At 40.5% G+C, this 16,459-nt stretch overlaps 1 protein-coding gene across 1 annotated transcript in view; it reads left to right on the top strand.

The window, feature by feature from the left end:
• NR1D2 (nuclear receptor subfamily 1 group D member 2) overlaps positions 1–15,401 on the top strand; it is a 24,380-nt gene extending 8,979 nt beyond the window's left edge. Inside the window, exons 3-6 of the mRNA XM_082460819.1 lie at positions 590–1,212; positions 2,948–3,133; positions 5,528–5,738; positions 12,009–15,401. Of these exons, the coding sequence (XP_082316945.1) occupies positions 590–1,212; positions 2,948–3,133; positions 5,528–5,738; positions 12,009–12,205 (1,217 nt within the window). The 3' untranslated portion in view covers positions 12,206–15,401. The remainder of the gene's footprint in view (positions 1–589; positions 1,213–2,947; positions 3,134–5,527; positions 5,739–12,008) is intronic.
• Positions 15,402–16,459: the final 1,058 nt, after the last annotated feature.

Raw genomic sequence — 16,459 nt, 5'->3', positions numbered from 1 at the left:
TAATTAAAATCCAGCAAGTTTATTTTCCAATAACTACATTTCTATTGACTGTGATTTTTCTTTTTTTTTTTTTTTTTAAAGATTTTTAAGAAGTTGGAAAAGGAGATCCCTTCATAGTTGGGTCTTGAGAATAAGGTTACAAAAATGAATGGACAGAGGTCATTCGGGGAGTGATTGTACCTATGGGTTCCATCAGCATTGGTGGATGTGGGTAGCTGAATCACGTGTGCCTTCTTGAGAGCAGAGCCTTCAGCTTTCTTAGTAAGGTGCTGTACAGTAATGCTGGTCTGCTGCAAACTGATTTTCATTAGTTAATTCCAAATTTCTTTCTTAGGCTTTGCTTATAAAATACCCTAGAGATCTTCTTAGCTTTATTTTGAGAGAAAAACGAAACATCCTCTTCCTGCTCCCACTTCCTGTGGTACCAGAAAAACATAACCAGCAAGTTAAGGATAATTTGGGCCAGACACAAATGGATGTTCTTTACTCATATGACTAGAAGCCATAGCTATCAGAGCCAGTTTTGTGTTATTTTGTATAAACGGGTCTTGTTTAGAATGCAGATGTTAAATATTTTTTTCTTCAATAGCTGTTCGGTTTGGTCGTATTCCTAAGCGTGAGAAACAGAGGATGCTAATTGAGATGCAGAGTGCGATGAAGACCATGATGAACAGCCAGTTCAGTGGTCATCTGCAGAATGACCCATCAGTAGAGCATCAGGAGCAGACAGCTTTACCAGCCCAGGAACAGCTGCGACCCAGGCCCCAGCTGGAGCAAGAGAACATCAAAAGCTCTGCTCCCTCTTCGGATTTTGCCAAGGAAGAAGTGATTGGCATGGTAACCAGGGCGCACAAGGATACCTTTATGTATAATCAGGAGCAGCGAGAAAACTCGGCAGAGACCGCGCAGCCGCCGAGAGAACGGATTCCTAAGAGCGTGGAGCAGTATAACTTGAATGATGACCGTTGTGGCAGTGGGCTTAGCAGCCACTTTCCTTGTAGTGAGAGCCAGCAGCATCTCGGTGGACAGTACAGAGGGAGGAGCGTGATGCCTTACGCCAACGGGCGTGCCATTTGTGTTACAAACGGACATTGTGTGAACTTCTCCAATGCTTACGCTCAGAGAGTATGTGATAGAGTGTCCGTAGATGGATGTTCTCGGAATGAGAACAAGAATAGTTACCTGTGCAGCGCTGGAGGGAGAATGCATCTGGTATAGTGAAATCACTTTTTTTGCTCACTTTGTATCAAGGAAAGCTTTGAAGGCTTTCTTCTATTCAGAGGACAGGGGCGGGGGTGTCAGAAAACCTAAGAGATTTACAGAATCAATTTTGCGCAGTACTTTAGGTCAAATATTTTTAATAAACATCATTTGCTGAATGAGCTGATTTCATACAGAGCTAGGTACAGGCATGCTATTTGATTGGTACTATGATTGGGATTAGGATTTTATGTAAAATATGGATCATGAAGAATTGGTCCTTTAATTCTTAGAAATCCTTTTCAAACTTGAAGCGTTCAGGTTAATCATTGCCTCACTAGCTTTGGGATTTTCTCAGAGGGCTGATCTTTTAGCTTGCCATGGTCAGTAATTCCTTGATTTAGAAGGAAAGTGTTTTCTTTAACCATTATAATGCAAAAAGGTCTTTGGATATAGAACATGGATGTTTTGTTGTTTGAAAATTTAGGCATAGTTTAATATAATTCACTGGTTTCTAAGGATTTTCTCAGACTTCATCCTATGGAATGAGTTAATGTTACTCATATCATTTAAGTGTTTTCATCAAATACAATAGTCTACATGAAAGTACATTGTTTATATTCAGTCCAAATTTCATCCAAAACAGCAGTACCACGGCACTTCCAGTTTACACAATGAGATCCTTTGATAGTGCTTGGTATTTTCTATAGCCAGGTAATTAAAATCTTCTTTTTTCATTTTCAAGATAGTTGACTCTACCCCAATCCTAATGTTAGATTTTTTGGGGTCGCTTACAAGTATTTGATTCCATGGATCTGGAAGGTGGCCTCATTTTTTTTTAGGCTTAGTGGCTCTGTTAGGGAGGGAAAAAACGTGTAAGCATTTAGGTTCTGCTCTGTGATATTCTCCATGGCTATAGAATCATCCCATTCCTCGATCTCCTATGGATTTAATGAAAATTTAAAGGCCGATTTTACCAATAGAGTATACAGTGTATGTTTCATAATCTTTGTAGTGTCCTAATACTTTCTTTGGCTTCCTATTTTTTTCCTCCCCAATCCTCGTTTAGAAGGTCCATCTTGTATGTCCAGTCATTGTGTCCTAATTGAACAAGTGGAGGCCAGTGGTCACACCATTGTATATGAAATAAGTGGTCAGTGACCTTTTTTAAAAAAGTGAGGCATCTCACTGTCTTTTCCTGTTTGAAATTACAACAGTGTAATTGTGCCTATTTAGAAAAAAGTGAGTTTTGAAATACTAAGGGCGGGTTGCACTCTAGGCCTGTGACTTCTAGGTGTATTTGGATAAATCACTAAACCTCTTAAAGTCCCATTTCCTTATCTAAGAAATGGTAATTATAATGTCTGCCATGACTAAGTAGTAAGGTTGAGAATCAAGTGAATGAATATGTATGAATTTGTTTGAAAACCATAAAACCCAGTGCAAGATGGCAGCAATATTACAAAATGAACTCTCAAACCTGTGCAACAGGTTTTTGAACTAGCTTGTGATAGATGTACTTTTTCTTAGGCTCCCTCTTTTATGATAAGTTAACTGCTGTTTAAGTTAGGCTGCTCTGAGGCTCTCTGTCACAAGGCAAGTAGCAAATGGAGAAAGCGCTAATATTAGTAGATTTTACTCGTGTCGGAGGGTATGTTCATGGGGTTTCCACTGATTGATACGCTACCTTTGAAATGTCTTTACCACCTCTCACAATTCAGTAGCTCTTCTGTTTTGCGTGTATTAGGTTTGTCCAATGAATAAGTCTCCGTATGTGGATCCTCATAAATCGGGGCATGAAATCTGGGAAGAATTTTCGATGAGCTTCACCCCAGCAGTGAAGGAAGTGGTGGAGTTTGCAAAGCGTATTCCCGGGTTCAGAGATCTCTCTCAACATGACCAGGTCAACCTTTTAAAGGCTGGGACTTTCGAGGTAGGTTTGATTTATCCTGAATATTGATACAGGGCAAGGTAGTATTTTATTTTATTTTATTATTATTATTTTTAAATAAATTTATTTATTTATTTTGGCTGCATTGGGTCTTCGTTGCTGCACGCGGGCTTTCTCTAGTTGCGGCGCGCAGGCTTCTCATTGCAGTGGTTTCTCTTGTGGAGCACAGGCTCTAGGTGCGTGGGCTTCAGCAATTGTGGCACACGGGCTCAGTAGTTGTGGCTCGCGGGCTCTAGAGCGCAGGCTCAGTAGTTATGGCACACGGGCTTAGTTGCCCCGCGGCATGTGGGGTCTTCCCGGACCAGGGATCGAACCCGTGTCCCCTGCATTGGCAGGCGGATTCTTAACCACTGTGCCACCAGGGAAGTCGAAGGTAGTATTTTACTTTGATTCTTTTCTCAACAAGTATTTATAGTCCAGAGGCTGAAAATTTCAACAAAAGATTGACCATCTCAGGATCTTGGGAAAAGACAAGGTAAACGCCGAGTTACTTAGGACTTGAGATACAAACGGACTGTGTTTGCAGCACATGAACTCCGAGTTCTAGAATCGCTTTCAGGTGTGGACTTGGTGGGTTCCCCGAGTTAGACAGCTCCTGAAAGGCTAACCCAGCGTTTACTGTGTTCAGTACTGGACACGAAGGGTAAATAGATCGTGGTTTTTGTCTCCTAGGAGATGGTAGCATATTTGGGAGGTGTTGCAGACATCTCTTGTGTACCACTGTGGATCCTCATGGCCTCGCCTCACTCCAGGATCCTTGGCTACTTGTGCTACTCCACCTTCTCTTGCTCTGGTGCCTTCTGCCTCGGCCTGGGGCAGCCCCTGTTGCCAATTTGAGTAGGATGCAGACAGAGGCTCTCGCTGTGCTTGCTTTGGTACCTCTCCCCTGTCTGCCCCGGGGCTTCCCTGCTGCTGCTGAGGTGGGAGAAGTCTCAGCACTTGCTCAGCACTCACGTAGGCATTATCCTGAAATGCAGGGGGTGGGTGGGACGCTGATGCCGGGTGGGCCCAGTCTTTGATCAGCAGGGGAAGGGAGCTGGGGGAAGATCTTCACTTCCTCGGATGTTCCCACAGGATCCGGCTCTCAGTTGTTCTTGATGTCAGGTGGTGTCCAGCTTAGCAGTATGTCCTCTGATACTGACTCTCTTTCCTTTCCATCTCATTTCCTTTTTCTTAACTCCTGTTGTTTTCACATGTGCCAGTGCACATCCCACATAAACCCTTGCCTTCGGTTCTGTGCTCTGGGGCACCTGAGCTAGAACAGAGAAGATGTTTTTGTAAATAAAATAGCTGTGATAGAATTCCAAAGAAGCACCTGTAGGTTAGGGTTTTCAGTTCAAAGGAAAACATTAGACTTAAGGTTTAAAGTCAGAAGGGATGTCAGAGATCGAGTTCAATTCACCCAGTTTTGAGGTTAGATAACTACAGCCCAGAGAGGTGAAGAGACTTTTCTTTCCTGGGTTACCAGTAAATTCATAACACAGTCAGGGCTAGAACACGAATCTCATGCTCCAGGACTTGTGTTCTTTTCACCTTGTGATTTGTCTGAAGATTGCTGTGTTGCAGAGCTAGCACCATCTCCTTAGAAGGCTCACTCTCTTTCGGGTTGTCTTGGGTAAAACAAGTCTTTGCTTGGGAGCATTGCAAAGGGCAGGTGTTTGTTCAGTGTTCCTCTGGTTATGAGAGAAATATGTGACCTAGATGCTACCGTTTACTATAGTGGAGGGAGTGCTGCAGGTTAGCAGTTGTTGACTGGTTTGGTCTGGATTTCTATTATAACTTGATGTCTGGAGCACCTACTATCATAGTTTTCTTTGTGTATTGTCTCTTTGGGTTATGCTTTCTTAAAATAGACTAATTAGAGTTCGTCTGCTGCATTTGCCTTGGTTGCATTTGGTGTTTGGGTGATTCCAAGTGTTGTTGCATTGAAATACTGCTCTTTTTACTTAGGGCTTAGAGACCATATGATACACTTGGTAGCTTAAAGAGTTTGTTAAATGCCTTTGGCCAAGGCCCAGTTTCAAATTTCTTGGCATTATTGCCTGCTTTAATTTCGGTTTTTGGGCTTTTTTTTTTTGCCTGCTTTAATTTTGAATTTACATTTCAGAATCTTTATTAATAGTTTCAGAGGATCACAGGACTTGAGTATTTTGCCACCGGTGGCTGGAATTTTTTTAATGCTCTTCCTAGAGTATTTATCGCTTTGGTGGAGATTTTGTCTTAAGCAAATGGTTCTGGGTAAAAATAAACTCAGTTTTTCTTCTACAACTCTTTCTTTATGTGTAGGATGTCTCTTAACTGACTTGAATACTGAGTTATTTTTTAGTATTACTATTGAACTTCCCCAGATACATTGAAGTCTTTTTCTTTTTCCAGGTTTTAATGGTACGGTTTGCATCATTATTTGACGCAAAGGAACGTACTGTCACCTTTTTAAGTGGAAAGAAGTATAGTGTGGATGACTTACACTCAATGGGAGCAGGGGATCTGCTAAACTCTATGTTTGAATTTAGTGAGAAGCTGAATGCCCTCCGACTTAGTGGTGAAGAGATGAGCCTGTTTACAGCAGTTGTCCTGGTCTCTGCAGGTAAGGGAGCTGCTGGCCACCGTGCGGCACCTGGAGTGCGGTGGCCCAGTGGGGAGAGGGTGGCAGGCGGCCAGCTTCCGGCAAGCTGTGTAGAGGGGAGACGGCCTCCGGAAAGATGCTAAACTAGAAATCTGGTATTTTCGCATAATTAATTTTTTTTTTTTTATCATGACAGTAGAAGTCAAAAGTGCTGTATAGGGATAAAAGGATGTTTAGATCTGGGCCTCACATATACCACTCTTAGTCTTTAGCTTTTGTTCATGATTTTTTACGAGTCTAAAGCATTATTTCATGCATTTATTTTTTGGAACATTGTGTATTTCTAGGTAGGTGGTTATAATATGAATCTAAGTTTTAGTTAAAATATTATGTGGGTTACTTGAAAATGTTACAAGTATCAAGATGTATTACTGTGTTTTGTTAACAACAATCAGAGAATTATGAGTTGTAGGCTTTCACCAGCTTTGCTACTGAATTTTCTGTGTGACTTGGTAAGTAATTTTCTCTCTTTGGGTCTCGGTTTCCTTATCCTGTGAAAGGAAGGGATTGTACCATGGGAGCCTCCAAGATTGTTGAGTCCTATCATTTAATGTTTATTTATATGAGTCATTGATGGTGTTTCCCAGTTTCCCTGCCACCTTGCATTATACTGCAGTTATTTCTGACCAAAGTATTTCAACTCAGACAGTAGTTAGTAAGGCAGAGATTATTCCCAATAGCAAATTGGAAATTGAGACAGTGACTTTCTTGGGGACATGTAAGAAAGTGCCAGCCATTTTTAGGTATCGCTAACTTTATTTTAAACCATTTGTTGAGCATTAGACAGTATTTTGATATGACTTACTTTAAGTTTCCCATTTGCTTCCTACTGCGTAAAAGACCTTGTGCTGAGCACTGTGAGGGTTGTAAAGTATAAGTTGTGGCCCCTGGTTATGTGGCTGGACTGTAAGTCAGTAACTCTTACATCAGCGATCCTTAAGGAGAGGAAGCTCTTTGTATATCTTAAAGGGCCTGTTGCACGGCAGTGGTATAAAAAACTTATGCCATTTGCAAGCATTATTTGGCTACCTTTTCTGATCAGCTCTACCTGGGTAGCTAAAAATGCACACTTATGGGAATAGTTTGGATGGACTGTGTCAGTGAGGGATGCCTGTTTTCTCAGTAACCTTGTAATGCCTCTTGCACTTACCTACCATTTCGCAGTCTCTTCATGAGGAATTAGTAATGGTTTGAGTTGTCATCCGATTACTAAATCTGTAATTGTGCCATAAAGGTAATCCATACTTGTTAACTTCTTTATCTGATGAATATGCCTTAAGTGCTAGGTGCTCGGGGGAGACAGAACAAGCGTTAAGACACAAGCTTTGTGTTCCATTTGGAGAGACAGAACCAACACAGAAAGCTTTGTGTTACTAAACTGCTTGGTTCTGACTGAGGTAGGTAGGAGTTTAGGAAGGAAGATGAAGTCATCTGAGAAGGCTTTGTGGGGAGGATGGGGTATTAGGTTTTCCCAGCCAGAGGTGAGGGAGGGCACGGGGCGGGGCCAAAGCCTGGGGTGCACAGAAGGCTTGGGGTGAGGGGAGCAGGGGGTTACAGAGTGACAGCTGTGCGAGCTAAACAGAAGAGCTGTAACTGAAATAAGTCAGTGTAACGTCGTAAGTAGGGGAATGATCTGGCATGAACAAAGCGGTGCTTTAACCTTAGTTCTGCATTTTTGTCCTGGGTGGATTAGACAGGTGAGTCATCAGAGCTGGAGAGTCAGGTTGAGAGGCTGTTGAAATGACTCCAGGTATGAGGCAGTGGAGTGAACTCTCCTGAAATAGGTTGTGGCAGAGGAGGGGGGATGGAGGGACTATGTCCCCGAGGTAGTTCAGGGGAAGAAAAGAAGGCCAAGGGGTAAAGGGGAGCTCTCTGCCAGAATCGTGCTACTTCAGTTGTGTTTTCCACCAGGAACGTGATTTTTATGTTTCAAATTTTAATTTTGAAAAAGCCTTCTTTTGTTATCATAAGAATAATATGGGTTCTTTGAGAAATTAGAAAACATTAAAATGAAAATAAAGATGATAATATCACTGCCAAGAAAGACCACTGTTAGCATTAGGGGGTCTGCCTCTCTCCATTCACCCGTCCATCCGTTTGTCCATTTGCCTGCTTATTGATAGATGGTACCAAAGGGGAGAGACTGACTGTAAAAGATGGTAAGGCATTCTTGTTTGTGTTGTGTTTATATATGAAGATACACAGGCAACACAGCATGCATGCATTTTAAAATTTGTTGTTTCACTTAAATATATGATAGTGTTCATGTCGAATTTAAAGCTTTGTCACTTAAAAAGAACTATTGTTGTTTTTAAAGCAGGAAAATAAAATTCCATAACTATAGAAGAGTATAAAATGGAAAGCCTTCCTTCTTCTATTCCTAGCCTTTTCTTCAGAGAACTAGATTTCTAACCATCTTTCTTTTTAATTGTTCTGATGGTTGCTGACCCAACTCTAAATACTATGCTTGTACCTCTTTTTATTTAGTAGATGTAACTGATAAATAAAAGTTCCTTCTCAGGGCTTCCCTGGTGGCGCAGTGGTTAAGAATCCGCCTGCCAATGCAGGGGACACGGGTTCGAGCCCTGGGCCGGGAAGATCTCACATGCCGCAGAGCAGCTAAGCCCACGCGCCACAACTACGGAGCCTGTGCTCTAGAGCCCGCGAGCCACAACTACTCAGCCCACGTGCCACAGCTACTGAGCCTGCGCTCTAGAGCCCCTGTGCCGCAACTATTGAAGCCTGTGCGCCTAGAGCCTGTGCTCCACAACAAGAGAAGCCACCTCAGTGGGAAGCCCATGCACCACAACGCAGAGTAGCCCCCGCTCGCCGCAACTAGAGAAAGCCCGCGTGCAGCAACAAAGACCCAATGCAGCCAAAAATAAATTAAAAAAAAAAAAACAAGGTCCCTCTCACTTTTCCCCCTCAATTTTTATGTTTTATTTTTTCTGCTACTTTATTGGTTTTATTTATAAATTTAACATGCTCGCAGTCTTTGCTCACTCACTCTTTCATAACCTCTCAGATAGTTTAGATAGAATATTCTCACCATCCAGGGACACAGGGCCCTCCTTTCTCCACATCCCGGCTTCTTCTGCGCTAACATTTCTTCTACATTGTCAAGAATGAAAATATTTACGTTCTGTTCTATAATGTGACTATTTTCCATGCTTTATTTATCAGTTGATGTTAAAAGTTGAACAGTAAAACATCAGCATTTGTCGTAGCATGATCACGTGAATAGTGCTCATAGCGTTCACACGGTGGGGCTGAAAGGGTAACAAGGCAACAGAGACTCTCCCCTAAACCTGCCCTTCCTGAAGGGCGTGTTCCAGGGTCAGATAACGAATGGGTTATTTATTTATATTCTCTGTTAACTGTTTAGAATTAAGCAACATTATAGTTTGCTTTATATTCAAAATAGCTTTTGTTTTTCTTGGAATCTACACTTGCCTTCTGGTTCTTGTTCTGTTCTGGTGGTGGTTGTCCGAAGAAATGCTAGTTAATGATCTCATTATATAATTTCGTCTTCACAACAGACCTTGGATGTGAGCTAGGACATGTTATCCTCAGTTACGACAGGCAAGGAATTTGAGGAACAGGGGGCTTGAATAATTTGCCCAGGGTCACATTTTTCATAATGGGCTGATCAGGCATTTGAACTCCTGTTAGTCTAGCTTCAGAAGCCTTCCCACTCTACCGCTTGTTAACAGAATAGCTCTAGCTGCTAAGGGAGTCTCAAACATGGTATTTATTTGCCTGTGAGATTGGAAGACTCTTGATACCATGGAGAGAAGAGGAATTATACCTGGAAGGTAAATTCTTTTTCAGGTTGTGTGTAATGGCCGCAGTCACTCCAGTTGAAGATTAGAGACTGGCCTGTGGGTGTGAGACCAGGGCTCACCTGGATGTGGGTTTCAGCTGTCCTCATGGAGACTTCGTTGAAGGAATTTAGCTTCCATCGTGTAGGAAGTGACTATGCATCAGGAGCACAGTTGGTGAGGAGGACAAGCTTGGGAGATAATTAAGGAAGTAGAAAGCTGTATCATGAATTAACTTACGCAGGTAGTAGTATAGCACTTAGGGCATCATTTGGAAGGTGATTTTCCGTTTCAGTCTGTGCATTCTAGTGTTGCAGTTTCTAGAGGATCGTTGTTCTGTGATCCAGCTAGATTTGTAGTTAGGTCCTCTGGCCTTCAAATCATGAAAGCATGGTTTTAGAAAAATTTAATATGATTAACATTTTTAGGTACAGTATAGGCATCTGTTTCCCCGAAGGGGGTTGACTACATAAGCATAGGTCACCGAAACACAAGATATTCACTGGAGGACCAACCACGTGTAATACCAACTCAAATGTCCTTTCCCACTTCCTGTCTGTTTCTTTCTTTGCCATCTAGATTATTTTGTTTGTGGGGATCACCGTCATTCTTTCCCAGTTGTTATTGTAAATTACTGATGATACAGTGTAAACCTATTACTTTCTTCTGTCCAAATATGAGCTCTCTAAAGGAAGGAGAGGTTTGTTTGTTATGTTCACTGCTAATTCCCTAGCACCCATCACAGAATAAGTGTTTGGTGAATGAATTAGTAAATGCAAGGCTGTTAAAGAAAAGAATTACTTGAACATTAAAGGCAAGGAGAGTCTTGGAAGCATGATTGAAAGCTTTAAGTAGTTTTGCAGAGATGACCCTTAGGATTGTATGGCCAGAGTCAAGTGTCAAAAGAGATCTTTTGTCCATCTCACAATTTTGTGTGATAAATCATGACTCCCTCCGCCCCCCAGCCAGTAGTCAACATTCAGTTTGTTTCTTTTCCTATAAGAATTAGCACACAGTTGTAGTCATAATCCAAATTTTATTAAATGTAATATAAAACTATTTTCATCATCTTTTCCTGCATTTAAGTTAGTGAAACTTCCCCCCCTTTACTATTAAATTTTAGTCCTTGTTCTGAATGTTTGCATTGCAAGTAACGTTTTTCAGCTATCAGTTATAATGTAAGACCTCCTTGATTTCCTTGTAAAAAAAATGAAAAAAGGGTGTAAATGGCCAGAGAATTTTGCTTCCTTAGAGAAGTCCTTTTCTTGTTAATTACAACCCCCTATACTTGGAGCCATTGAATATTTCTTGTGCACTACGGTCTCCTATTGTAAACGGAAGAAATAGCCCATGCTGATGAAAAAAGTCCATGGCAAACAACATAAGTTTGGCTCATTTAAGGATACTTTCCTTTATTGCTGGTTTATGCTGAATCACTAATTTATTAACATTTTTGTATGATGAGTTTAATAAACACAGTTTGTTGCTAAGTGAAAGTGAATGCAAGTTAATATAACTAGGTAATAAAGTTGCATACTATGTTAGTTATCTACTACTGCATAACAAATCACCCGAAAACTCAGTGGCTTAAAAATGCACACATTTATTATCTCTGAGGGTTAGGATATGGGTGCCTCTGGCTCAGGGTTTCTTAGGAGGTTGCAGTTGAGCTGTGGGCAGGCTGTGGTCTCACATGAAGGCTCCACGAGGGCAGGATCCGCTTCCAGGCTTATTCACGTGGTGGTTGGCAGGAGTCATTCCCTGCAGTCGTTGGACTGAGCACCTCAGTTCCTGGCTGGCTGGCGGCTGGGGACCACCCTCAATTCCCTTGCACTCAGGCCACTTCATAGGGCATCTCACATGGCATCCGGCTTTCCTCAGGGCAAGCGAGTGAGAGCTTGCCTAAGGTGGAAGCCACCGCTTTTTCTACAATGTTTTATTCATTAGTAGTGAGTGAGTCTGGCCCGCCCAAGGGAAGAGGGATCCACTCGTGGGTCCCAGGTGCCTGCCACCTATGGTGACGTGCAGGTGTGGTATGTTCCACATGAGAGGAAAATACACTGCTAAACCACATGACTCATTTCGTTTCGCCAATCAGAAGCAGCTGAAATTAGATAGCATCTAATTTTAAAAATCAGAACCTCTAGATTTTTGTGAGCAGATACCTAATCACTATAAAGAATTTTGATTTATCAAATGAACTATGTGATATATATTTTGATAATAAATAGCTATAAAAATTTGCCATTGGGATTTAAAAAATTCTGTCAGTTATCTTTTGCCTCTGTTCCAGTGTGTAAAACCTTGTTTTGAATTCATTAATGAGACCGACGAGCACGGATTATATTTGTATTTAATGTTAATAACACGTCCTCTCCTCTATCTCGCCCTCTTCCTCACTCTCCCTCAGATCGATCCGGGATAGAAAACGTCAACTCTGTGGAGGCTTTGCAGGAAACGCTCATCCGCGCCCTAAGGACCTTAATAATGAAAAACCATCCAAACGAGGCCTCTATTTTTACAAAACTTCTTCTAAAGTTGCCAGATCTTCGATCTTTAAACAACATGCACTCCGAGGAGCTCTTGGCCTTTAAAGTTCACCCCTAAGGCCTTTGTTTATTTAAACATGGACTGATTCATGCTGACTGTATATTTTGTGCTGAAATGCTTATTTACGTGTGTACCGTACGTGGAGGTAGGAGAGACCTCTAAGACAACATGAGACTGCAGGCCGCCTCTGTGACCAGGCAGCAGCTGTTTGTTTGAGATTTCTTCAGCCATGCTTAGACATTGACCGCAATCCCCCCGTAGACCAGTCAGCGGTGTTGCACTTAAACTGGAGAAGTTACACTGAATTATAGTCACACTGAATGTTAGACTTTTTCATCTGCCAAAACCAAAAACCATTTTGATCTCCCTGTGGTACAAATATAATGCACAATCACAAGTATATGAGGACTTATAAATTAATCCTTTGTGGTGGAAGTTCTCTTGTAAGATGGAAACTTGATTTCACCCCAAGACTGTTTGATCTGGTGATTGGAGCCTTTGCAAGTTAGGGAACCTCTTTGTCTGTGCTCCACTCTGCCACCGTGAAAGTGCGTGGTCCTGGACAGGCTCGCTGGTTGTGGAAGATGAGACTTGATCGTGCTCCCAATGCCCCACCTCACAGAGATGCTGACGAATGTCTAGAAAGCATATTTACCTCCTGGGAGATAGGCACTATGTAAATACGGTAAAAGTTTTGTTATTATAATTATTCACAATAATACTCTTTTTATTTCTATGCATTTCTGAGAAATCATTTCACAGTCCACACCAATTCAGGGTTCCTGCGTATGTGTGGGTTATCCTTCTGGCACACACATATTCAAAGTTTATGGGTACATTAAACACATAGTATGTGTACATATTATCTATGTGAATATAGTTATATATAAATATATTTCTTCACAATATTTTAAACTGTGAAGAACTTTATCATACAATAAACTTAAAACAAGAGGTGTCAAAAGACCCAAATTAGGTGCATTTTACCTGTTGATGACATAACCATTGCTTTAAATCTTTAGATAGTAGAGTAATGAATTTATGCTCTATTTTTGTTTATCTAAGCAACACTTAATGTACAAGTGCAACAGGCAGTTGAGTCCAGATTTCAAAAAACATGTATTTCAGAGTTCATCTTTGGCAAAATCTTTGGTTCAGGTACTAGTTGTTTAAAAGTTCATTCAGATCCTTACTTTGTGCTAAGGAAGTTGCATTGCTGCCCCTTACGCACGTGCTGTAGCTTGATGATAAATATTTGGAGTCTTTCTGGAGAACCAACCAATGTGTAAGAAAACTGTTCAATATGTTGATGTTGTGCCTGTGTGTGTGAGTGTGGGTGTGCAAGTGTGTTCTGAATCCACTTGTTTTTTTCCCCCTAAATAACACTACAGGGATTTTGTCAAATTAGATTTAATCTGTGATTTGAAAAATCATTTAGTGTGTGACCTACAGGCTTAGAAATGGTATAGTCAGAGACGTTTCATCCATATTTCTGATACTGGGCTTTATTAAATAGATAAGATCAGCCTCTTTATGGCAGTTGGAGAAAATTGCCAAAAAGTTGAGGATTTTATGTATGTTTTTCTGTTGCCCTGGAAGATAGCAATTAATTGGATTTTTGGGTAAAGTTGCCTTCTATATAATTTTTGGATTGTATAAAATTACAAAAATGAAAAGATCCCATTTTACTATACTCAGCCTGTTACTTTAATGACATGTGAGCAGAATGCCTTATTTTGTAACCTTGTTTAACTTGTTGCTACTGGGACTTGAATTTCTGTGGCACTAGTTAAGTTAAAACAGAGTTAAACCCTCTCATTATTAAAGAGGAAAGGTGATGGTGATGTCTGTAATACAATATAAACCATAATCGTGATTTACCTTAAATAGGTATGACTTTTATGGGATATACAGTATAGTTTTTGTGAACTCTTTACATGATAGCATTATCTTTTTATAATTTTTTTTTTCTAAGATAAATGCACAGTTTTCTTCTATGGGGAATAGAAACAGCTTTTTTGAAGTAATACTGAAAACCTCAAAGATCATGTTGTTTCTTAATTTTTGCCTTTTGCATAAGCCTCTTTATAACATATATCTTTAAAACAGTTACTAAGTCTTTAGGAATGTGTAACCAGAACTATGTTAGTATTGCTTATAAAACTTTAGTTAGGTTCAATATATACATGTATACATCTATATATAGGTATAGAGATTTGCATTTTGTCTTGTAAAATTTTATTTGAACAAATTCTTCCTGTAGGTAATGGGAAACAAAATTAATAGTTCATATGCCACTCATAGCATTTCTGTATTTGAAAATAGCCCAAGATTGAAACTTCTAATTCTAGAATTAAACCAGCAGCCTATTACAAGCACATTCTTTGATGTGAGTCATTGGTCCTAAACCTACTAAATGCGGAGAAGACAACCAGTTTAGGGAACTTCTGAGTTGGTGGGACACTGTTGATTAATGAACAATGTACTGTATGAATTAAGTGATGCTTTAACTCTGATTTTACATTTTAAAGTTAAAATATGGGCATTATGTCAGCAAACTTAAGGGCATTATGTCAGCGAGCTAAAACATTTTTTTCCTGTGCTTTTAATGTATCTCTTTACATGATCTGAGAGAGGGTTCAAGCCTTTAGAGAGAAATAGCTGAGGAAAAGGGGGAACATCTTCTTGGGATGAAGCTTTTCCTTATGGCGATGGTTTAATTACAGATTCAGAAATTAGAAGGAAATTTCAGTGGATTAAGTGTATAGCTTTCGTAACTACATTTCAAGAAATTACCATTGTAACTTGATAAGATATGATTTATTTTATGTAAACATCATTGCAAAGCAAGGTGTAGAAGCTCAGCTAGATTTATTACTGTGCACGAGAGTAAGTACCTATCTCAGTTATTCTTTTCCAATATAAAGTTTGCTGAATGTACAAGAGGAGTTTATCACTTAGGATATAGAATTTTTTAGGGGCTGGGGGGAGGGGCTCTGTCAGGAAATTACCTAGAAACAAAGATTGTCTTGATTTGATCTGAAACATAAAACTTGAAGCTATTCTTGAACTAACATGGAAAAATAAAATGGCTATTGTTTTAAAAAAAATGATAGAACTATATTGTTGACAAGATAGGAATTACGTTTATTTTCTACAAACTGTTATTGATGAAGACATGGATAATATCTTCCTGTTTCTGAAAAGTAATCTGTACATGGGGGGAGGGAATAATAAATATTATTTCTAACCAGCTGTGGTTTTTGGTATCTTTCTCTCCTGACTTTTTGGTAAGACCATCTATAATTTAACTGACTACTTTTCCCTGGGGCAGAGCAGGGTCTCCTATGCATTGAACAGATCTCTGATTCAGTGTGGGGAGGGGGCATGTCTGTATGCAGGGCTGTTTTAAAAAGAAGACTGTTGTAGAGTTTGTTTAGAGATTCCAGCAAGGATCGTTACTGTTTTCTGTAATGCCAGCTGAATAGTGGTTTGCCGTATTTGGTAAGGTGGTCTTCTGGGAAGGAGATGGTGAGAGAGGAAGGGGTAGGGTACCTGGTGTAGCTGAGACTCAGCCTTGGCCGTGGATGGGGTAAGGAGCCTGAGCAGGACCACGACCTCCTTTTCCCTTTCCCAGTGGTTGCAGCCAGGCGGGCAGAGTTACGGTAGTTACTGAAATCAGCATTCCCTGCAGTTGTTTCCAAGACCAGTAATATCCACTACTTCTCTGTGAATATTGATCGATGTTAGGTGGGAGAAATGGGCTTCTTGATTAAACAAATGCGGCAATACTGGGTTAACCAGGGTTACTGAGATGTCTTTATGGCATTCCTGTTCTCTAATGAGCAGATGTGCATCGTGGATCCTAAGGAAGGGTTTAGTGGGATGTAGTTCTTCCCAAACTTTCTCCACCAAATAACCCCCCCCCCCCTTTTGTTTTTCTGTGCTGAGCTCTTCTGAGGGCTCCTTGGAAAGTGTGCTCTCTGGAGAAAAAATCCCTGTTAACCCACTTTGGGTTTTCCTCAGGATGTTGATCATATTCTGTTGATTACAAATTTGCATTGTATTTTGCTCCTTTTTTGCACAGTGTAAGAAACATTGAGCTCTAAATAAATGTGTGGTTGATGGAAAACAAAAGAGCTTAAAGTCCTTCCAAATTTTGGGAATGCTACAGCTGAGTAAATGAGTGAAGACAGCCAGTTCACGGATCTGGTTTTAGTTTTTACACGCATTTCCGGCCTGTTAAAATTTGTCACATTTGCTTTTCTTAACTCTTACTCTCTCTTACTCTTTTCTAGACTTAAGAAAGTG

This window comes from Balaenoptera physalus (assembly GCF_965194825.1).
Source record: "Balaenoptera physalus genome assembly, chromosome: 4".
In the NCBI taxonomy this organism is placed as follows: Eukaryota; Metazoa; Chordata; class Mammalia; order Artiodactyla; family Balaenopteridae; genus Balaenoptera; species Balaenoptera physalus.
Note: the sequence above shows the minus strand (reverse complement) of the source record. Positions and strands in the feature narration are given on the sequence as shown.